Here is a 24,037-nt window from a genome sequence, read left to right on the forward strand (position 1 = left end):
AATGACATCTACTATCAAGTCAGGCTATGGTACAGCTGTTAAACATTTATTCCATATAGAATTGTATTGCAGACTTTCATGTCAAGATACTTAGGAAAGAGTCATAATTTTCATGACATAAAACTTCTCAGGGTTTAAAGACATTCTCTGATGACTAGATCAGTTGATCCAAAGTTTTAGATACCCAGACCAAATGCAACTTTTTATCTCACTGTTGATGTATTAAAAGGAAGTTGATACATTTTAATATGATAAATGAAGGGTTAAGATACTACAGCTTTATTCAGTGATAACCAAAAACCTTTAAGCACTTGATAGTTTTTTAGACATGTTAACTGGCTGGCATTTTTCCTTTAGTTCTTAAATTCTGTGGCATTTTGAGAGACTGGATTTCCAGTCCACATCCTTTTTCAAGCCATATTCATCTCTTTGAACATCTATGTTTTTCAGAATCTCGGAATGTTCGAGTAGAATCCAGTTAAACCAGAAGAGAGTAAAGTTTTAAATATTTGATATTTTTAATTGACATTGAGATACTTAGGGTCTGCTTGAAATCCTAAAGTGTGTGTGTATAATTCAGAAACATAGATGCATTGATTGCCTTCTTGTCTTCCTAATCTGTTGTCTTTTTTAAATATAAAGCTTCCATAAAGTGAATTTCAGCAAAGCACTTCTTCCTACATTTTAATGTGGTCTGATACTTTAACTGACGCTAGTAAACTGCACACAAGGGACATGATTGGTCTGTGACCTTTGAAGAATTTACTGAGTACAGCTTGAAACAAAGTATCTAGTGTTCAGATTAGGATTAATATCTGAGTTACTGAGTTTTCTCTCATCTGTGCTGGAATAGTTACTCTCAGGTCTAACTTTTACTATTTGATGTAGAGGATCTTCTTTGGAAGTCACTTTTCTGAATAAGATTGGAAGAAATTTTTAACTTTCACTGTTGTAGAATTCGTAACATTTAATTTTTGTTAAATCTACGATCACAAAACTTTACTTGCATTAATCTATATATCTGGTTCACGGAAAAGATGGGAGGAAACAGATTTATCTTGCCAACTGAGCACCTGACTTGAGTCAGTCAGAAAAGTTTAGACATACCAAAAGTTTCAATATCAATTACGTGTATACAACTAAAATGTCCTCTAAGTTATTAGGCAAGGAGGGTGAGGTAATATCTCAAGGTTTGTCCACACTGCAGTTAAAAACCCACTGCTGGTGTGTGCCAGCTGACACAGGCTCAGGCAAAGGGGCGGTTGAATTGTGGTGCAGATGTCCGGGCTTAGGCTGGAGACTGGGCTCTGAGACCCTGTCATAAACGGATAGCTAAGGGTTAATGTCTCTTTCACCTGAAGCACCTGACCAGAGGACCAATCAGGAAACCGGATTTTTTCAACTTTGGGTGGAGGGAATTTTGTGTCTGAGGTCTTTGTTGTCTGCCTGCCTGCTGTCTCTGAGCTTTGGAGAAGTAGTTTTACTTTCTAATCTTCTGTTTCTAAGTGTAAGGACAAAGAGATCAGATAGTAAGTTATATGGTTTCTTTTCTTTGGTATTTGCATGAATATAAGTGCTGGAGTGCTTTGATTTGTATTCTTTTTGAATAAGGCTGTTTATTCAATATTCTTTTAAGCAATTGACCCTGTATTTTGTCACCTTAATACAGAGAGACCATTTGTATGTATTTTTTCTTTCTTTTTTATATAAAGCTTTCTTTTAAGACCTGTTGGAGTTTTCTTTTCTGGGAAATTTCAGGGAAATTGAGTCTGTACTCACCAGGGAATTGGTGGGAGGAAGAAATCAGGGGGAGATCTGTGTGTGTTGGATTTGCTAGCCTGATTTTGCATTCCCTCTGGGTGAAGAGGAAAGTGCTTTTGTTTCCAGGACTGGGAACGGAGAGGGGGAGTCACTCTGTTTGGATTCACAGAGCTTGTGTCTGTGTATCTCTCCAGGAGCACCTGGAGGGGGGAAGGGAAAAAGGATTATTTCCCTTTGTTGTGAGACTCAAGGGATTTGGGTCTTGGGGTCCCCAGGGAAGGTTTTTCAGGGGGACCAGAGTGCCCCAAAACACTCTAATTTTTTGGGTGGTGGCAGCAAGTACCAGGTCCAAGCTGGTAACTAAACTTGGAGGTTTTCATGCTAACCCCCATATTTTGGACGCTAAGGTCCAAATCTGGGACTAAGGTTATGATAGACCTTCCCACCTTGCAGGGTCCTAGAGCTGTATTCCAGCCCAGGCCTGGACATCTACACCGCAGTTAAACAACCCAAGCCTTGTGAGCCCAAGTCAGCTAGCATGGGCCAGCTGTGGGGCTTTAATGCACAGTAGTCATATCCTTATTGGACATCTTCTGTTGATTAGCAGGGAGATGTTCAGCAGCATGCTCTTTGGGGCAGGGACCTAGTCTCCATATACGTTTTTACCTAGCACAATGGAACTCCGTTCCTGACTGGAGCCTGTGTGCTGCTGCAATGTAAATATGAATATTTTCTTAAATAGTGAAGCAAGGACAATGGGAAGGTAAAATGTATAATTGTCGATACTGCAACCGATTCCCTCTTTGTTAGGGAATTGTTGTACCTTAAGACTATCAACATTTCTCTAAGAGTTCTTAAACACCTTCTGACTTGAGTGATTTTGTAGTATTTAGTTTTAGTGAGGAGAGGTGGCCTGGCATTTCCCCAAATGAACATCTAAAGAATGGCATTTCCAATCCAAAAGTTACAGAATTTGATTGCAATGGCATTATTTTAGTGACACTGCTGAAACTTTTGGTCTTATTTAAGATCTTTTACTAGATCTTAAATATTAGAGATTAGTGTGGAATGTGCTTGCAGCCAGTACTTGACATGGTACTTCTTTTTTTTCTCTGTCTGACAATCAGGATTTCCTAATGGAACAGCTTTAAACCAGTAGCTAGCGTTGTGTTCCTAGTGCTGTGCAGTTAGTTATATGCCGTTATACTTCTGTCATAGAAAGATACCAGCTATACAGGGTAATTTTTCACAATGTAATCTGCTGTAACATAGTGTATAAAATGGATGGTTTTAAAAAAAGCTTTCTTTGAAAGATGGAGGGTGCAAAGATAGGGATTGGTTTTGTAGTCTCTGTTTGAAGCCACTAGAGCATGTCTAGATGAAAAAAGTGATAGCATTTTAAAATAAAGTTAAACATAACTTTAAATATGACTTTGCACCTAGTTATACAAGGCAAATTGTGTTAAAATGTTAGCTGGTCATGGTCACCCCTTGGCTCCTCAGAATGCTATAGTATATTTTATATCTATCCCTGTCTGAGACAGGAAAACTCACTAATTTACACAGAGGTTTTTTCTAGAATGTGTTTGCTAGTACATTAGTTAAAACATGTTTAACACATTTTGTGACCATCTTCTAGATTATGAAAACAATCTTAGCCTTAGGATATGTCTGAATTTCCTTCCTTAGCTGAAACACACAGTTCCTTTCTCATCATTTGTTATTAAATAAAGATATGGAACTTGTAAAGATTGGGTCTAAACTTTTTGCAAGAAGTGTGTTAAGGCTAAACACCTCAGTGTGATTCAAGGAATTTTCCTGCCTCAGAATGGGATAGATTTAATGTATACTAAAACATGCTGAAGCGTTAGAAATTTATTGGTCTTGTGCAAGTGGCTATGACATTGCCTGATGCCTGATTTTGTAGTTTCACACAATGCTGCTGTGCTGCTTGTTGATGGATATGGATCTGTTGGATAACTTTCTGGAACAGTTAGATGGAATTGCAGTGAATATTGGAATGCTTCTTAGACCTGAATGAGTTTGTCACCTAGGATAGATCTCTGAATTTCTCTTATCCTGTTGTCATACTTTTTATCCTGACAAAAGTTTCAGTGGAGGCTTTGAAGTCAATGTGTAGCTTCATAACTACAGAAGACATACTTTTTTTGCTAAGATTTTTGTGAAAGCAGGACATGTCTCTAGGTGCTTGTTCAATTTCATTGCTTAGTCACTTGTAATCATACTTCTCTGACACTGAATTTGGTTTGTTTGGAAATTATCACAGAGCAGATGTTCGGCTTTAGTTGAGAAATAAGTGGTAAAAACAGGTGAATCTTGATTTTTGCTTCCTGCAAATGTCCCTAACAGAAAAAGATGAGAAATATAATGAAATGTTACTGTAAGATTATCTTTAATAGAATGTTTTACAGCATAATCTATAAAGCCTCAAGGAATCTTAACCTTCTTGTAAAACTGTAAATCTCTAACTTAATACAAATACTAAGTAATGCTACTCCCTGACCCCTTTTTTTTTTTTTGCAGCTTCCCATAAAAGCTGGCCAGCAGAATACCCACACCAAAGTCAGCACAGAACATAATAAGGAATGTCTCATAAACATTTCCAAGTACAAGTTTTCCCTGGTCATAAGTGGTCTCACTAATATCTTAAAAAATGTTAACAATATGGTAAGTTTTTCTATGTTTGGTTTATTGGATGCTTTTGAAAATGGTTATGAATTTTTATTTACAGAAACTTTGTAGAGTGTCTAGTCTAACATTGACTCAAATTGCTGCTTCATTTTGTGCATTTAATATGGTACCAGTTAACTTACTGATTTTTTTTTTATAAACTTCAAATGCAGTAAAGTTTACCAACAAAATTGAAATGAGCATCCACATTGCATGTGAGGGTGATGGCGGAATGTGGGCAACAAGGTCTGAAAGCAAGAATGTTAGTAATACTTCATCGGATAACCCAGATGGTGTCAGTCACTGAGGGAATGGACTGTGTGGAAAAAGTGCATATGGCTAGGCTAGGGGTACAACCCAACACATGACCTCTTAGACTTGGGTTTGTAGGCAATCCTTGGATGTCTGCTCTCCAAACCAAGTGGAATATATTTTGTAAGTGGTGCACTTGATCACTGGGAAATAGGTTCTCTCTGTACAGCTGCATAAGCATGCTATTTAACTAATGAAGCAAGGTTTTGCAGCCTTGGAGGAGACAGAAGAGGACATTTGGGCAGAGGTATCCAGTGAACAGCATCCAGAGTGATGGGAGGTGTTCTGATTCTTTCTGCTAGAATGTGTACTACCAGGAAGAGCAATATTGGAAGAGGGAAAAACGAACAAACATTTAAAACAAACCTAGGGCATTAGATTCTTTTCAGGATCTGTTCAGACACTCTGCATAAGTGAATGGTGCAGTCATTTGCAAGTGGCCAGCTCATAAATTACATTTAAAAACAAAAAGAAAAAGCCAGGAGCCATACAAGATTATCAGCCAAGAACCATGAAGGAAAAGGCTTGAAAAAGGCTCTTTGGCCTCATGGTAGTCCTACAGACTTAATCTCCTGAGCACATCCCCTGGAGGCTAGTAAGGAGTGCTTCGCTTGAGTGGACTGTTCCCTTCATATTTTCCCCCTCTGACTGACACTTGATGTAGCTTGCAGTGTTTCTTGGGTGGATGAAGGACCTCCTTAACACTGAGTTCTTGTGGGCAGCAGGTTAAAGTCAAGGGACAGAAAAAGATTCAAGAAGACCTTCCTACCAAACTTCAAAAAGACCCTTTCAAACTCAAATTTGTAACATTAAATGAACAGTCTCCCTCTATACTGTTTTTGTGAAATGCAGCAAGGCAGAGCATGGAATCACTTTGAAAAATATACTAAAACATTATTGAAACTTCACCCTCATTAAATTAACATTGACGACTAATTTGATAGAGTGCAGTAGACAAAGGGGGATGGGGAGAGACAAAGGAAAATTATTAAATATGGATCCTAGGACAAATAAAAATTGCCTATGGGACAGGCAAGGCGAGAAATTGTAGTTACTTTGAAAAAGTGGAAAGAGAAGAAATGAAGCAAATTTCATGGGTGATCAACTTCCAAACCATCAGCCCCATCATGATAGCACTCAGAGTGGGCTCACTAAAGGGCCAATAGTATGTGAACATGTCCTTACCAGAACAAGAGAATGAGTAGCCTATACTTACACTAATGGACATAAAAATTAATAGTGCCAACTCAAAAATAAATCAGCCACATGATAGATGTCAGTTGTAAGGAGTCCTGATAAATAAGAATGTAAGCTATACAACTAGAAACAAAAATTCGGTATTGTATCTGATGTGTGTAGCTGAGGCCTGGCCTGACATGAGCAATTAAAACCTGGAAGGAGGCTTCATTTCTTGGAAGATAAAATTAGAGAGGTAAACAGATCATTAGGTTGAAAAAGACAGAATGTCTGAGCCATCTAAGATAAGAGGGAGAACACCCAGGGAACCCTTTACCAACAGTGGGCAAAGATGAACCTGGAACATGGAAGTTCAGGTTCTACATGAACAGCACATGGAGAGAACATGCTGCACAGGATTGGTTCCTGCAGACTAACCAAACCAATGCAAAAATGTGGTGCAGTGTGTATAGTAAATGCAGTGTAATCTGTACATATATATATGTGTGTAACTTTGGATGTGTGGCATGCCCTATACCCACCCCATTCACTTGAGTCTTACCATATTTGTTGTGTGCCAAATAAAGGGACCTGAGTAGTGAAATCTGGAGTTTGTTTTAGTGTTTTGACTCCCAGAGAACTGGACAAGGTGTTCTGGATAAGCTGAGTGGGAAAGGTCTCTGAGGGAATACCAGCCATGTACCATTTTTAGTATCACTTTTTATGGAAAATTGCCCAAAAATTATTAGTCTGACTCGGTACTTCCAAGTGAATCCCTCCATAAAGTGCAAAAATAAAAGAATGAGTCTTTTCATATCAATGTTCTGTACTCAATAGCAAGACTTAACTTTTCCTATGGTTGAGGAAGAGAGAACTGGATCAGATGCTCCAACCAGCTAGCAATATTTTTCAAGCAGTCCTTCAGAATGAAGACCAGACTGTGTGCCATTAGTCTGCTCCATGTTTAGAAAAGATACCTTCAAGAGGCCTCCTGCTCAGCTAAAGCCTACATATATTTGAACTAATCTTTCAAGCAGTTTTAATTATCACATAATTTTCTGAAGCTTCTTACTGTGTGTTCTATCTTCAGTCAATGAAACTAAATACATTTTTTTGGCTAACCCTTCTCTGCTTTCTTTTGCTGTTCCAATCTGAATATTGATACGCTTAGTCGTTGGCGCTGGTAGTGAAATTGGATGCTAGTTTAAATATGTGATATACTTTGCATCCTAGATTTAAAATGCGGTATCCGCTTTGAAGATCCAGTAGTGTATTTGTGTTTCTTCCTGTGGTCTATGCTAAATTCTGCAGCAATCAAGCTAAGTTTGTATCCATGGATTTTTGGAAACCTCAGTTCTGTTAAGTATTGTCTTGGCAATAAAGTACAGCTCTAAAGAAATCAGAGACGATAGACAAACAGTAATCGCTACTAAAATAGAATTTTGGGGTCATGAAAGTGAAGGACTTGCTAGGCTCTCTAGTTGTTCTGCTGTGTGCCTTAAATACTGATTGGCCTGCCTGTCCTGTCCCTTGTTATCTTTGTTCAATTTATGTCATTCACGCCAAAACAGTTTACTCACTTCATGCTAGAAACTAGGAAGGAACCATTAATCTCATTTTCACTGGCCCTATTTCTAAATTTGAACCCAGAGCTCCAAAGGTGGAAAGGCTAGAGCATTAGGAAGGAGGGACAGCTCAGTGGTTTGAGCATTGGCCTGCTAAACACAGGCTTGTAAGGGCCATTTTGGGATCTGGGTGAAAATCTGTCTGGGGATAGGTCCTGCACTGAGCAGGGGGTTGGACTAGATGACCTCCTGAGGTCCCTTCCAACCCTGATGTTCTATGATTCACCTACTGTGCTGCTTAACCCCCAGCAGATTTTCTGTATCACCTAAATGCTGCAGTGGGCTATTGGTCAGATTTATGCACTGGAGCTAAATCTGTTCCTTTTCTTGTAGAGGATATTTGGAGAAGCTGCTGAAAAGAATTTATATCTCTCTCAGCTGATTATATTGGATACACTGGAAAAATGTCTTGCTGGGGTAAGTAGTCTAATTTATAATTGCTGAGTTTCTGAATTAGATGTAGACAAAGTGAACAGAAGTTCTATAAATGTGTGTGTGTACTAGGTAGTAATAAACTAAGAATCATTTGATTTATGTCACATGGAATTAATGCTAGTTTTAGAAAAACTCCAAAAAAACTGTTCTTGTGATATCAAAAGTTTTTTTCTCTTACTGCTAACAGCCCACCTTAATTGATTAGTCTCGTTAGAGTTGGTATGGCAACACCCATTTTTTCATGTTCTCTGTGTATATATATCTTCCTACTGTTTTTTCCACTGCATGTATCCGATAAAGTGGGTCTTAGCCCATGAAAGCTTATGCCCAAATAAATTTGTTAGTCTCTAAGGTGCCACAAGTACTCCTCATTCTTTTTAATGTGTAGAATGTCCATCCTCCCCGCCACCCCCAATTAACAATGGTCAAAAATGCCTTGACTTGTTAACTAAATGGACAAAGGAAGGTTTCAGATCTAGCCTTTCCTCCACTTCACTTCCAAAGTTCTAATATATGTTTCTCTACAAGCATTCATATAAAAAGAATAAACCATTGTGTGCATGGAAAACAAATTTAAGTAAAGTAATGGGTTTCAGTGTTGAGCTTTCATTGCATTTGTATAAACTGTAGGTGGATGGGGAGATTCAAAGTAGGGTTACAAACAAAATAATAAAAATGGTTTCACTTCACAATTTAATACTAAATTAAAGGATAATTTTACAATAATTTAAGAAGTGGCAAATAGTAAAAATTAAAATATAAATGCTTAAAATATATTTAAACTAATGAAGTTTGTGAAAGTCATAGTTACTGTTTCTTAAATGAAGTAGAGATTTCTTGTTGTAGTTTTGTTTCTATTTTCTATAATTATATACCCAGGCAGAATCTTTTGCTATTGCCATATTAAGATTACTTTTGCAAGTATTTCCTAGTTTACGTTATTTAACCTTATCCAAACTTCCAGTGGGAGTCCAATCCTAAAGTTTCCACACAAACTTTCCTATTTCATTCAAATCTTTGCTGAGAGGCAGTTTGCTTTTACCTTTGGGATGAAAACAGTTGTATACTTGCAAAGCCAAACTTCATCTTAGGTAAAAGCTCTGAGTCTCAGATTTATTCCTAGAGATTTCTTTTAGCTTTGTTCTAGGAAGAATGTAATGAAATCATCAATGCTGTGTGCAAATCCTTAGTACTGGTTGTAAAAGAGATTTCTCTACAGAGTAATAAATACGATAGTTTGGTTTATCAAGGTGGAACATCTTTTAATGTAGTAAATATGCTGATGATGTAAGTAATCATGCTGTTTTAAGTACATAAGAAAATAATGTAGGTATCTAAATAATGCAGAATAGATTTCAACTTTAAAAAAATGTAAATTGTACCATATTTTCTTTCCTGTGTTTAGACAAGTCTCAGTTACTACATTAATTTCATAAATCCATATCTTCCTTTTTTAAAAGCCACAATTTATATTGATCAAAACCTCAGTGTATTTCAGATACATGATGAAACCTCTTAACAGCTTAAAATTGTATGTCTTGTCAATTTAAATGAAAGCAAGTTGAGCCAGTATGTTTAGTAAGACTTGAGCCAAAGCTGTATACAAAGAGAGTTGTGTTCTGTGATATGGTCAGACATATTTCTTGCTTACTATTGCTGCTTAATGTTTCACCAAGTTCTCATGGCAACAAGACTCAGGTCAGCTAAGTGGGATCACTGCAACTTCTGAATTCCCCAGAGTAATTTCATTGGTAAGATTTTAAAAGTTTAAATGCTGACCTGACCCTCTGTTAAGATTCTTAGTAAAATTGCTCTTCAAATTCTTTCTTAAATAGTTTCCTTATGTCTCATACTGTGCAAATTGGAAAAAAGTAGAATTCTACAGGAAACTGTAGGTTTTTTTGTTCTTGTCTGGAATCACACTGAGTCAATGAAGAAGTATCCTCTCTTTCATCATGTCTTTTAAATCCCTACTGGAGAAAAACAACTGTCAGAAAATCATTTGAGAGAATTAAGAGTTGGAGTTTACCTTAGGTTCTTCTAAGGCAAACAACTGACTCAAATGCTGTAACACCAGTGCTTTGACAGGTTGGCAGGTGTGTCCCTTAAGTATTCAAACCTTATGGTTGGAAAAAAAGTGTTTTGATAGCCCATTCAGTACTTGCTGATATTGAGCTACTAACATTGTCCCACAGGTCAGGCATGGAAACGCATTCGAAAATATTGCTTTATGTGAAATTACAGCAAATTACTGTTAGCAGGTGGCGTATCAGAGCTTTTCCACTTAATTTGCATAGAAGTCAATGGGAGTTTCTACTGTGTAGAGAGTAAGTAGTACAAGATCTGTTCCTGGGATAGTAGTGTCTAGAAATACTATTTTTGCCTGTTAAGCTGTGAAAGGGAATTTCCGGAAATAAGTGAAATGTTTTCATTTTAGCAACCAAAGGACACGATGCGACTAGATGAGACAATGCTGGTCAAACAGTTGCTGCCAGAAATCTGCCATTTTATCCATACGTACCGTGAAGGAAACCAACATGCTGCCGAACTTCGCAATTCTGCCTCTGGGGTTCTCTTCTCTCTCAGTTGCAATAATTTTAATGCAGTCTTCAGCCGCATTTCTACCAGGTGAGTGCATGAATGGCAGAGCTTACCCAGTGTTTTAGAAGTCTTATCGAATACCGTGAATGTTGTCTGGCTCTAATCAGTGTAGATTAAAACAAAGGCTAAAATTCACGGCAGACTGTTCTGATCTGAAAAATACAAATTCCCCATCAGTATTTTCAAGTTAATATCATATAAGAAGCTGCTTACACCTCTACCCCGACATAATGCTGTCCTCGGGAGCCAAAAAGTCTTACCAAGTTATAGATTAAAATGCGTTATATCGAACTTGCTTTGATCCACTGGAGTGCGCAGCCCCGCCCCCCTGGAGTGCTGCTTTACCGTGTTATATCCGAATTCGTATTATATCGGGGTAGAGATGTATTTGAAATCTTTTCTGATGAAAATCCCTCTACATTCCAGAACTCTGCTTAAGCATCAATTGATAAAATTAGTCTGATTCTGTCTCTGTTTGATGTTTTTGTACAGCTTATTTTCTGGGTGCTAGACTTGCTTATATTTTAGATCTGCTTTTATATGAAAAAAAACCTGCCATAGAATGGAACTAATGATAAAACCAAGTTGAAATATAGGGTGGGTGCTTGCTAGTGAGAGATTTCTAAAAATTGACAGACACTTAACTTATATTCATTAATGTGTTTGCTGTTCCATGGTAACTTCTAGTTCTCTGCAGTTCTGTTGGAGCCTTAAGGGTGTTGTCTTCCTATAATTTTTCCTACTTGAAGGCCTATATATATCCATCTTTTTGACTGAGGAGAATGGGGCAGGATTGCCTTGACCCTAAGAATATTACTCTTCTTTGGCTTTGGAAGGAGCCTGCTTGTCCTCTCACATGATTTTTATATCCGTGCAACCTCACTGATTATAATGGAATTCGTCCTGATTTACACCACTCTAAATGAGAGGTGAGTCAGGGCCAAGGTATGCTATCCCTTCTTTACTTCCAGCATTGCGTGCATCTCTTTGGTGCTGTCTTTGGCCAGCCCACCAAGGTTGCATGGGAAGCTTTTATGAAGGAAGTGCTTTTATGTCCTTTGAAAGTTGCTTGAAAAGGTTTAACTCTTATCAGAGTAGTGTGCTTATAACCAACAGTAGTACTTGAGTGGATCATTTGTTGGAGTTGGATCTGATGCTCCTTTATTAGGCTTGGGCAGCAATGAGTATGCTAGTTTGAGTTGTTTTTAGTACAACAGTCTAATTAAAACTAGGGCTTGTGTAACTTATACAGTTAAAAGAGCTTTGAGAACATTAGAATGGAAGTGCCTTCAAATTTTAAATATGAAACTTGGTAAACATCTAATTAGCTGAAATCTCAACTTTTTTTTTTAACGTTCAAGGGCTTTAATAATCTCTCAAGGCCCTAGCCTTAGTAGCTAGGATGGAGGATATCGTTTTTGCTAAATAAATGGATTAGGTTTAGTAGGAAATGATTCCATTCCCTTCTCTTATAGGGAGTTGCACTGGAAGTTATTCTTGTAGGTAGTTCTTTAATGTGTATTTGTTTATACATCTGCAGTATATTTTTTTCAGTATAAGTCTTTTTTATTCAAACTTAATTTTGAAATTCTAGGCTGTTTGAAGGTTGGCGTTGATTTTTGTTTCCACACAATTCTATTTTTCGTTGGTATAGAAGTGGTTAAACATTTGGTTGTTTGTTGCTAATATCCACAGAGGTCAGCCTGCCGACAGTTAGCATTGCTGATCTTTTGACCCATGCTTCCTGTTTAGGCATATTTCGAGGCTCTGTACAGCAGCTGGGGGATTTTTGGCATGTAAAGCACATCATCAGGGACCTTCCCCTTCTCAGCGTGGGCTGTTAAGTTTTCCCTCCATTGATTTAAATGAAGAGCTGCTTTTGTGTGTAGTGGTAGAAATCGCATATCATGTCAAGTACACATCTGTAGCTTTGGAAGGGGTCAACACAATCTTATAACTTGCAGGCTCATATGATTTAGTTATTAGTGCCTTGTGATCTGATATGGTGTTTAGTAAGTTACCCTCGAAAAAGGAGGGAAAAGATTTACCACAGTGCTTAAATGGATGTGATTAAAACTAATTGAGTTTCATTAGGGACAGAAAAAAGGGCTCCCCTTTGCCTGAGGGCTGACTGCAGTTCCCTTCAGGGACTGTGAATACTCCTGATTGTTGCCCAGCTGGTATAGCTCAAGTGCAAAGCAAGGCACTCATTCCCAGGGGCATGGCCCAAAGGCCCCACGGGCATGAGCCAGAGAGGTCAGTGTTCAGGTGAAGTGTAATAGAGATTACTTCCACAGCTTTGTAAAGAAAAAGAGGATATAGGGTAAAATCTTGATGTTAACCTTAGTATAAGCTGATGGCATTTGTAGCTTACATCTTGAAATGTTGAGAAATTGTCTGCTGAAACTTTTCTATATGAAGATAAAATGAAAATATTCTGTAAAATTAACTCTTAATGTTTTTATTTCCTGGATCTGTCAAAGTTCTAACAGTTAGCCTCTGGAGGGGATGATGATGATCCTTTAATATTCAAATGTTTACTGCTTATTTTCATTTCACCTGTATAATAGGAGGTGTTTTTCAGAAGTATGAATATGTCATCAATGGCTGACAGTCTCTGTTTCCAGAAGCTAATTTAATTTACTGTTTCGAGTTATTACTTTACTTTGCATCTCTTTAGATTACAGGAACTGACTGTGTGTTCGGAAGATAATGCTGATGTTCATGATATTGAACTTTTACAGTATATTAGTGTGGACTGCATAAAACTGAAACGAATATTGCAAGGTAGGTTGTGAAACTGTGTCTTTGGGCTGATCGTCAGACTGGTGTTGTGCTGCTATAGCTATCTGTTTAGAAATCCATAGTTAGTGGTATTACCCTCTAGCATAGACACAGTTATACTGGTATAACATATTCCTGTATATTAATTTAGAAACAGTATAATTTTACTTCATTCAAATTATAATTAGCATCTGATTTTAAAATAACTGGTGCTTAGAACCTCTGCGCGGTCTTTTTGGGTTAAATTATTATATACCTATTTTGTTAGAAATGAATTTCTCTTTCAAATGTTGAAATTTTTTATTTTTACAGAGACCGTATTTAAGTTTAAAGCCCTGAAGAAAGTAGCTCAACTGGCAGTTATAAACAGTCTTGAAAAGGCAAGTATGTTACCATTGATATATTCTAAGTGGAATTTTCTTGCTGTTCCTCAGTCACTGATTTGCAGTCTCATACCCCTGTTTGAATTTAGGAACTGGAAAACACTACTCTCATTTGGACAGGTCACTTTTCACTGTAAAAACACATGTATGAGATTTCTGCTGTAAAAGCACTGCATGCTGAGACTCTGAAGGACAAAATAAACACGTCTTCCACTGGAATTTTATTTCCTAAACTGAGTTTATTTTCTAAATTGATTGCTGCATATGTGTAAAGACCTGTTGAATTATCTGTAGGCATTTTGGAACTGGGTGGAAAACTATCCTGATGAATTCACAAAGCTGTACCAGACACCACAGACTGATATGGCAGGTAAGACATAACAAATCATTTTGATGTATCTCTTAAAATATGGATTTATCAGGCTAAGTCCATTGGTTGTCTTTTTCACAAAGCTTTGTCAGAGATCACCAACTTCACTGACATTTTGTATGCTCCTTGCTTCTCAAGGCAGTTCGCATAAAAGAAGCATTTTTCTGCCATCCTTTGCCAGAGCATCTTGGGATACATTCTTTATCTCCCTTCACTCAACAAATGGAAATGGGCAGAAAGAGGGTAATGGTGGGAATTGGACTGCTTTTATAGAGCTCTATTTTGATACACATAACAAACAAAACGCACAAACATAAACTATCTTACATATAAATAAAAGTAAATTTACAAATACTCATTTTAGCCTCTGATTCGGGAAAGCATTCCTCTTCAGTAAGGGCACGTAAGCATATGCTTAGAGTTCTGCAAATCCGTAGCCATCTGCTTTATATCTGCGGCCCATGTTTGCAGATTATGGATGAATGCAGATCCAAATTTTATATCTAGAGTCCTGCAAATCTGTGTATATCCACGGACTGGATGTGAATACAAATTTTGTATTGACACAAGGCTCTACATATGCTTTAGTCTTTCTGACTGGAGAAGGACTTAAGCACATTTTTAAGTTATTTTTGGAATCATTGTTTTAACCCTGTTTATAGCCCAGTTCAGCCACAATGGCCTGCCTAAGCATGGTTGTAAAACACATTTTATTTTTGTAGATGGAGCCATATTTTGCCTCTTATGTTCTGGTCCCCCTTTATCTTCCTTGTCAAAAGTGGTGCCAAACTTCTTTTGCTTGCCAGTACTCAAGACACATCCTTCCACTTTCCATTTGTGTTATAGCAGGACCTGTATCTGAACTCTGAAAATAAGCTGAAATGTCTGTTACTTGTACATGCGTATTTTAGTGTCATCCACAAACCAGAATTCTGGAAGGGTTTTCACAGTTTAAACCTTCAGCAAGTGCTTTTTCTTTTGAGTAATGCTTTTTGCAAACTAGGATTATGAGCTAAACACAACAGGATATTTAAACACTTTTCTCCTCAGTGTTTCTTCCGTAGTCATTTGGTTGTTTTATAATGTAGATTGTGCAGAGAAGTTGTTTGACTTGGTGGATGGGTTTGCCGAAAGCACGAAACGTAAAGCAGCAGTCTGGCCACTGCAAATCATTCTTCTTGTCCTGTGTCCAGAAATCATTCAAGATATAGCCAAGGATGTGGTGGAGGAAACCAAAATAAACAAGGTAAAGAAAGCTAAAATGTCATAGTGAATACAAGTCTGAATTCAATAGGGTGTTTGTCTTGGCATATCCCATATTGTTTTAAAACTCTATACTCTGATATAAGCCTACTCTGCCTCTATTTAAAAAAAACCCCAAAAACATTTAAACTCCCCTATTAAATCCCTGTTTTCTTTATTATTCAGGATTCTTGGAGCTCTCACTTAGCCCTTTACTTTCCCTACCGTCAGAGTTTTGTATGATGGCATATATCCTGCTTGATGAGGGTTGTATAGCTACACCTGACAATTCAATTCCTGGAGCTAAAAAAAAGGGTTGGTGGTGAACAAACTGCCACCTCAGCACTTACAGGCCCTGCTGGGCTTCAGAGTAAAGAACTATCCTAGGGTTTTGAATCCTGCTATTCCTCCCCAAGTCTCTTAATCAAGTTTTACATTACTGCTAATCTGAACTGAACTTTGTGGTAGTGGTGGGGTTTTTTGTTTTTGTTTTTTGCAATGTGTGGAAATAAGAATGGACATACTGGGTCAGACCAAAGGTCCATCTAGCCCAGTATCCTGTCTTCTGACAGTGGCCAGTGCCAGGTGCCCCAGAGGGAATGAACAGGTAATCACTAAGTGATCCATCCTCTGTTGCTCATTCCCAGCTTCTGGCTAACAGAGGCCAGGGCCATCATTCCTGCCCATCCTGGCTAATAGCCGTTGATTGACCTATTCTCCATGAATATATTTAGTTCTTTTTGGAACCCTGTTACAGTCTTGGCCTTCACAACCTTCTCTAGCAAGGTGTTCCACAGGGTGACTGTGTGCTGTGTGGCAAAAATACTTCCTTTTGTTTGTTTTAAACCTGCTGCCTTTTAATTTCATTTGGTAACCCCTCTAGTTTTTATGTTATGAGGAGGAATAAATAACACTTCCTTATATACTTTTTCCACACCAGTCATGATTTTATAGATCTCAATCATATCCTCGCCGTAGTTGTCTCTTTTCCAAGCTGACAAGTCAGTCTTATTAATCTCTCCTCACATGGCAGATGTTTTATACTCCAATCATTTTTGGTTCAGAAAAGAGCAACTTTTCCAATTCCAATATATTTTTTTTTGAGATGGGGCGACCACATCTGCACGCAGTATTCAAGATGTGGGCGTACCATGGATTTATATAGAGGCAATATATTTTCTGTCTTCTTATCTATCTATCTCTTAAAAGCAGCAAAGAGTCCTGTGGCACCTTATAGACTAACAGATGAATTGGATCATGAGCTTTCGTGGGTGAATACCCACTTCGTCGGATGCATCTAGTGGACATTTCCAGGGGCAGGTATATATATGCAAGCAAGAAACAGGCATATATATGCCTGCCCCTGGAAATGTCCACTAGATGCATCCAACGAAGTGGGTATTCACCCACGAAAGCTCATGCTCCAATATGTCTGAATACTCACTTCATCGGATGCATCTAGTGGAAATTTCCTGGGGCAAGTATATATATGCCTGTTTCTTGCTTGCATATATATACCTGCCCCTGGAAATTTCACCTAGATGCATCCGACGAAGTGGGCATTCACCCACGAAAGCTTATGCTCCAATACGTCTGTTAGTCTATAAGGTGCCACAGGACTCTTTGCTGCTTTTACAGATCCAGACTAACACGGCTACCCCTCTGATACTATCCATTTCTTAATGGTTCCCAACATTCTGTTCGTTTTTTTGACTGCCGCTGTACATCGAGTGGAAGTTTTGAGAGAACTAGCTGCAATGACTCCAAGATCTTTCTGGAATGGTAACAGCTAATTCAGACCACATCATTTTATATGTATGGTTGGGATTATGTTTTCCCAATATGCATTACTTTACATTTATCGACTTTGAATTTCATCTGCCATTTTGTTGCCTTGTCACCCAGTTTTGAGAGAGCCTTTTCTAGCTCTTCTCAGTCTGCTTGAGACTTAACTATCTTAAGCAGTTTTATATCATCTGAAAATTTTGCCACCTCACTGTTTACCCCTTTTTCCAGATCATTTATGAATATGTTGAATAGGACTGAATAGAGAGGTTCTATGGTACAGTTTGTTTCTTTTAAGATTTTACTTCATTTGATTCTACACTTTCTTTCATGTATAGTGCCACTCCCCACTAGCACAATGTGTTCTGTCCTTCCAATATATTTTGTACCTGAAAAGCTTGGTTTGCAAATGAAGTTCTGTAACACAGATAGAATTTGACTTGTCTACAATTAAAAATAAGCAATGCTTGGAGCATCCAAGTTGGCCATTGCCAAGCTGCTGTATCATGGTATCTTCACACAAATGTGAATTGTCCAAAGTTAGTGTGTAATGAATAAAATATACTTTTCTAAACTGATACACCAGTATTTCCATTTTTTTTTTGTATTTAAAGATGTAAAAGCTCTGTCCACAGCTCCTAAAACATCGGCTATAACTCTTTCTTTCTTTCCTTTTCTGGTTGTTATATTTGAATTCTGCAGAAACTGTTTCTGGACAACCTCAGGAAAGCACTTGCAAGCCATAGTGGGAGCAGACAGCTGACTGAAAGTGCTGCTATTGCTTGTGTTAAACTGTGCAAAGCATCCACCTACATCAACTGGGAAGATAATTCTGTCATTTTCCTTCTAGTGCAGTCCATGGTTGATGATCTCAAGGTAAAGAGGAAGAGAGAGGAGTCTGGAAATCATTTTGTCATTTCCTAAATCTGATGAGAAAATTCATTTGAATTTGTGTTTTACTAACGAGCCCAGTGTCATGGAGTATCTTTGGTAGCATTTTTGTAAGCAAGCTGTGCGTGTTCTAGTATTATATTTACACCAGTATTGCAGCTCTGGTATTCGTCATTCACTCCTTACTTTCCTTCTCTCGAATCCCACATTGTCCCTTGACTTCCTACATTTTGTTTCTGCTGAATGCCTTTTGGCTTAAATAGCACTGAGGAATTTTACGTTCTCTTCATGCAACATTTACCCACTTACAGCCCCTATGTAATGCCCAAACCAGTTCTTGCTTTTCCGAATATGCTTTAGCTCTGGGTATTGCAACATGTAATCAACCAAGCTTCTGAGACACTATTGGTGAATTAAAAAGCAAGGGATAGCGTCTTTTTTGTCTCTATTAGATCTATAAAAATTGTCTTTTTTAAAGGTTAAATATTATTTAAGTGGTTTTAGAAATAACAAATGTTAGCAGATTTTCTAAAATTGTAACAGTTAGAGCGGCCTGCTCTCTGATTTTTAACAAATTAGTCATATGTTACAAGCAGACTGGAATAACATTTTTATCTGAATTTTTGTGTAGACCTTGCTGTTTAATCCAAGTAAACCTTTCTCAAGAGGCAATCAGAATGCAGATGTAGACCTTATGATAGACTGCTTAGTTTCCTGCTTTCGCATAAACCCTCAGAACAACCCATACCTTAAGGTGAGGCCATGATTTTGTGGACCAGTAATGTCTCCTGATACTATTTATGACTTGTCAGATTTCAAGGGTGTGCTAGTGGCAGACAGAAATTCATAAATAATTTCAAACTTCTTGATACTTGTCAGAAATTCTGTGTTGAGTATTTTGTATCAATCTATTTTTGCTGTTCTGATACTGCTTATATTGATTTTTTAATTTACTAAAAGGGCTTTGATGCTTTGTTCAATCTGATCTTGAGAGATGTTAAAGAATAACAGTTTTCCCAAATGGCTTTTATATTAATGTTTTCCTTCTAGATCTGCTTGGCACAGAATTCCCCATCAACGTTTCATTATGTGCTGGTAAACTCACTCCAGCGAATAATCACAAATGTAAGTCTTAAAAGTATTTAGTTAGCCTAGAGGTGGTTAGTGATTTTATTTAGGAATTGAAATAGTCATTTGACTAGCATTTAAGCAGTAGCCTAAATCTTGCGCGCTGTGCTCATAGTATTAGTTCTAGCACAGTCATCGGGATTTACCCACTTATGGACAATGGATTCAGGTCTCTTTGTTTGACCAGTTGGGCTCACTGAGTTACAAGTCTGCATCTCAGTACAAATTTAATGTGCTGAAATGTGAAGATGAAAAAGCCTGTTTATTTTATCGTTTTTAATACAAAGTGCTATTTACCTGTTGCATAACAAGCTTGCTCATTAGCCCCTTATCAGTTTTCAAAATAGGTTGAGATTCTAATCACCATATTTGCATGGCAGCAGTTCCTTCACTGCTCCAACTCCTCCTTGCTCTTTCCAGTGTATTGACATCAGTCATTTAGGAGAGGAGGACCTTGGATTCCATATTTGTATTATGGGGGGCAGTATTGCCTAGTGGATGGAGCAATGGACTGGGACTCGAAGATCTGGGTTCCGTTCTCAGCTCAGCTACTGAGTGACCTGGGGCAAGTCACTTCACTTCTCTGTGCTTCAGTTTTCTCATCCATAAAATAGTGGTAATGATGTGTACCTCCTTTGTAAAGTGCTACATACATGCTAGGTGGTATTGGTGGTATTATGCCAGTGCCTTGGGGTCCTTGTCATGGAAATGGCCCCATTATGGCAAGAGCTGTACCCACGTGCAAAGTAGGTGGTCCCTTCCCAAAAGAGTTTATAATCTAAATGTTGAATGAGAGACAACAGGTAGATGGAATGAACAGATGGGCCAGGCTTACCCCTATAATCTCTACTTGGTGGGGGGTAAAAGGACAGGCATTTATTTTAAAAAAGTAAAAATTCTTAGAACAGAGAATAAGCCCATAATCCAGATCGATTTAAAAATATTTAAACCACATTGCACTGTGTAACTTGGAGCACCACAGGTTTCTGCTAAAGCACCAAACCTGGTGGGCTCTGCCTAGGGCTACTCTTGTAGTTTTGCACTAGCTGTGGGAAGAGCTTTTAACTCAAAGCTTATGTAACTAGTGCCTTTCACTGAAACATGAAATTTGATTTTCATTTTTAAAAATTAACTTTTGGCTTGAAATGGTTCTTTTCAATAACAATTGCTGCTTAATTTTTGTTGTCTAATAGAATATGCAGTTTGTTCGTACATGGACTTTGCACTGCTCTCAGGCTGAGTTTGAGTCTTTTGGTCTTTCACGCTAAAGCACAACTCTCCATGCCCTCTTGTCTTCAATAAAAGTGACTGCGTGTTTGCTCATATTGTGATTATGGAAGTCGTTTTTGATGAAGCACAAAACCAGTAGGGAAAAGGGTCTTAATTTAACCCATTCTGGCAAAAGATAACAGAAAACTTGGAGTAGAAAAAAAAACCTCATTCTGAGCTAATGAAGTCTGTGTTATAAAAACCATTAACCCTTCAAATAGTAATGCATAGCCCATTTCAAATAATCATGTCTTAAACTGGACTTTAAGTAGCAACTTCTTTAATTTGGCTTTGTAATCTGTTACTAACTTCTCCAGTGTCAGTCTAAATGACATTGATCTTGAAGTACATATTGACTGAAAAACCAGTTATGACAGCAAGTAGTCTGTTTTGTGTTTTGGTTTTGTTTAAATAGATTGTGATTTGTATGACCTACTACTTTAGATTTCTTCTGTGGTTTCCATAGTGTTTAGGGCGATCTCACTGTTGGAAGCTTTTTACAGTTCCAAAACAGTGAAATAAAGACCTTTTTCTTTGACATCTCAGCAGCTATAGGTTTCAGTATAAATTGTATCCTGTTTTTGGTTGATGTCTGTTAACTCCCTTTCATGTGTTCTCTGAGCATCAATACATTGGTTTATATGGAGGAGATACTATGAAGTAACTAAGAATAGTTTTACTTTGTTAATATGGTGTACATTTTTATTGCTGCAATTCTTGTACAAACACAAAATAAATGCTTTGTTTTCAGCATGTACATGTAATATGCTCTAATGAAGCTTTATAGACAGTATTAACCATTTATGATCTCAAAAGATTTTTTTTTTTTACTTGCAGTATGTTAGTTTCTGGTGAACTGAGTATTTACTTTAGTCAGTCATGCATCATTTCCTCTAGACTGAACTCATTCACAGTCAACTTTTTTAATAGTTACTGTTTTCCGATATGGTGGCAGATCATAAAAGGTGGAAACTATAATAAACAACTGGAGTATGGTGTGAAAGATAACCTATGCAAGTATTGTGAATTATAGCATTAGACGGGGGAGTTGACACAACTTAATGTTTTGCACAAACTTGAATGTATGTTCTTCAGAATAGTTTAATAACTTTCCCTCTTTTTCCTCAAGTCCATCATCTGTTTTATTTGCTGTGTGGAAAGGTGTGGTTATTTAAACTTGAAAAAGATATTTTTAAAAAATGGAACCACCTTTCCACCTTATTTTTTAAGTACCACTGTATTTTCTTCCTAGTCTGAAGTAGACTGGTGGCCCAAGATTGATGCTGTGTATTGTCACTCCGTGGAACTCCGCAGCATGTTCAGTGAAACACTTCAAAAAGCTGTGCAAAGTTGTGGGGCGCATCCAGCAATTCGTATGACACCGGTAAGACTTGAGTCCATGATTTAACAATTTCTGTCCATTGCATTTTCTGTCTCCATTCCATTCCTGCTGTTTTATTCATCAATGTTAGTCTGGAAGATAGAGTAAAAATGTAGCAATCCCTAAAGCAACAGAGAGCCTTACATGCTCTGTAAACCTTGCAGTATTCTGTGTATTCACAAAGTATTGCTACTGAGTTAATTAGTGATCTCATTTCTTAGCTTTTTATGCTGCTCTCTGACTGACAAGATAGAAATAATCTACTTTTCTGTAATACAGTCTGTTTTTTAAGGTGTCTTGCTGTATCCAGGCCTACTTAGTGAAGGCAATGCTTGGCCTTTTTTTCATAATCAGAATAATTCTACCCTCTGCTGCATACAGCAGAATACGTTTCAGTAACTGCTGCATTTCTACACTGATGATGAGCAGGAGTTTTTGATTTGAAATACTTCTCACTTGTTTTACTTTGTCTTAAGCATGTTGGCTGTTTGGTCTGAGTGACAGCACAGAACTTGTAAAGATGTGCAAGCATTATGAGATGAAAACTGCTTTGATCATCCTTATATAAAAATCTTCAGTAAATTACAGATCAGTCTGTAGTATATCCAAATGTCTCTTGAAGTAGTTCTGCTCATTTTGAATTTTCAGTTTAGGACTTTCTATATTGTGCAAAGTTAACTTATTTCTTTTCTGAATTGCAAAGATGTAGTTTTCAGTGTCCCAGATATTTACTGTAGCAGAAGGCCTAAAGCTATACATGCAGCTGAAATATTCCTAATAATTCAGTATTTTTGTTTAAAAGAAAAGGATTTGGGTAGATTTAGTTGAATGTTGTAGAATTGTTTAACTCAGTTTTTATATCTGTGTATATTCATCTGTTGAGAATATAGCACGGGTATTGTATTTGGCAACTCTGAGATTGATTGGTGGTGCTTTGTCTTCTGCTTCTTATTTTCTGTTCTTATTGGCTGCTGTCGCTCACATGATCAGATGCCAACCAGTCACTGTTTTGCATGGCAGTGGGCCTCTGTTGCTGTAAGTATGACCCATTGTAACTACCGCAGAAAAGCCTTCAATTTCTTTGACTTTTCTGTGTATAGTTACCGTTGTAGTTGCATCACTTCATTTCAGATGGAATATGTAGCATGTCTTCACTTATAGGTTGTATGAAGTAAATAAATCATTTCACACATCAGATAAACCAAACAGCTTCCTTTCTGCCACGCTTTTCTTTTCAGAGTTCCCTTAATCGTGACAAACTGATCATATACAGTAGCAGTTTTCTCTGGCAATACAGTTGTCACTTTTTGTCAAATGCTTTAAGTATGAGATTTTATTGTGCATCTTTAAGAGTGAAATTGAATTTTTTTAGCAAAATAATTTGGGATTATAAAGTCTCAAATTTGTAATTACACAAAACTATACTTGAAAATAATTCAAAAATAGGCTTGTAACCTTTGAGACTACTTTTTGTTCCGGGGTATGAATCTGTTGATCAAAAAGTTAAAATAAAAAGCTTGCAACTTCAGTGTTACTGCTTCAAAGGTATCTTCCCAGTAATAAATTCATTACATTTTTAAAGAATACTGTGTTCAGTGCTATTGTTGAGTCCCTCATGCATATAAAACTCAATAAAATAAATTGTAAAACTTGAAATACCATCATTTCAATTTTGCTATTTTCACAGACTTAAAAAGTAAGCAAAATTAGATGCTAATTACAAATGATATTGGACAAAAAATAGCATTGTGGTAGCACCTATGGCATTTCATTGTGCTAGGCCCAATACAAGCACAGAACAAAAAGGTCTGTGTCCCAAACAGTTTATAGTTTAGTCAAAATATTGTTTATAATGAGATTGAAAAATTACAGCCAATGTGCAACGGGAGCCATTCACATACTTTGTTACGCATATTTGTAAGTTTTGCGAGATGAGGGCATAAATTTTGTAAATTAGACTAATTTTTAAGCTCTTATATTTAGCAACATCCAGATATTTGTCAGATGTAGAGGAGTAATTCCCCCTTTGATCAAGGACACTGAACAAGTATTAATATTTTTCTTAGTTTTACTGAAGAAACTCCTTGGCAGATGTCAAATAGCTCCTGAGAGCTTCCTCTGTCCAGTAGTGTTACTTTGCATAATTAATAAAAGATAACTATAATTCTGTGTCTCCATTTGTGTGAAGCTGCATAGGCCATGT

General features: G+C 37.3%; 1 protein-coding gene across 4 annotated transcripts in view; it reads left to right on the forward strand.

Moving 5' to 3' along the window:
- Positions 1-24,037, forward strand: part of NF1 (neurofibromin 1) — a 169,467-nt gene that overhangs the window by 12,343 nt on the left and 133,087 nt on the right. For all 4 annotated transcript variants that reach the window (XM_050929621.1, XM_050929619.1, XM_050929617.1 and 1 more), the window contains 11 exons: positions 4,306-4,449; positions 7,899-7,982; positions 10,438-10,628; positions 13,282-13,388; positions 13,698-13,765; positions 14,063-14,138; positions 15,227-15,384; positions 17,868-18,041; positions 18,688-18,810; positions 19,107-19,181; positions 21,706-21,837. In XM_050929621.1, coding sequence (XP_050785578.1) covers positions 4,306-4,449; positions 7,899-7,982; positions 10,438-10,628; positions 13,282-13,388; positions 13,698-13,765; positions 14,063-14,138; positions 15,227-15,384; positions 17,868-18,041; positions 18,688-18,810; positions 19,107-19,181; positions 21,706-21,837 — 1,332 coding nt within the window. The remainder of the gene's footprint in view (positions 1-4,305; positions 4,450-7,898; positions 7,983-10,437; positions 10,629-13,281; positions 13,389-13,697; positions 13,766-14,062; positions 14,139-15,226; positions 15,385-17,867; positions 18,042-18,687; positions 18,811-19,106; positions 19,182-21,705; positions 21,838-24,037) is intronic.

This window comes from Gopherus flavomarginatus, chromosome 19 (assembly GCF_025201925.1).
Source record: "Gopherus flavomarginatus isolate rGopFla2 chromosome 19, rGopFla2.mat.asm, whole genome shotgun sequence".
Taxonomy (NCBI): domain Eukaryota; kingdom Metazoa; phylum Chordata; order Testudines; family Testudinidae; genus Gopherus; species Gopherus flavomarginatus.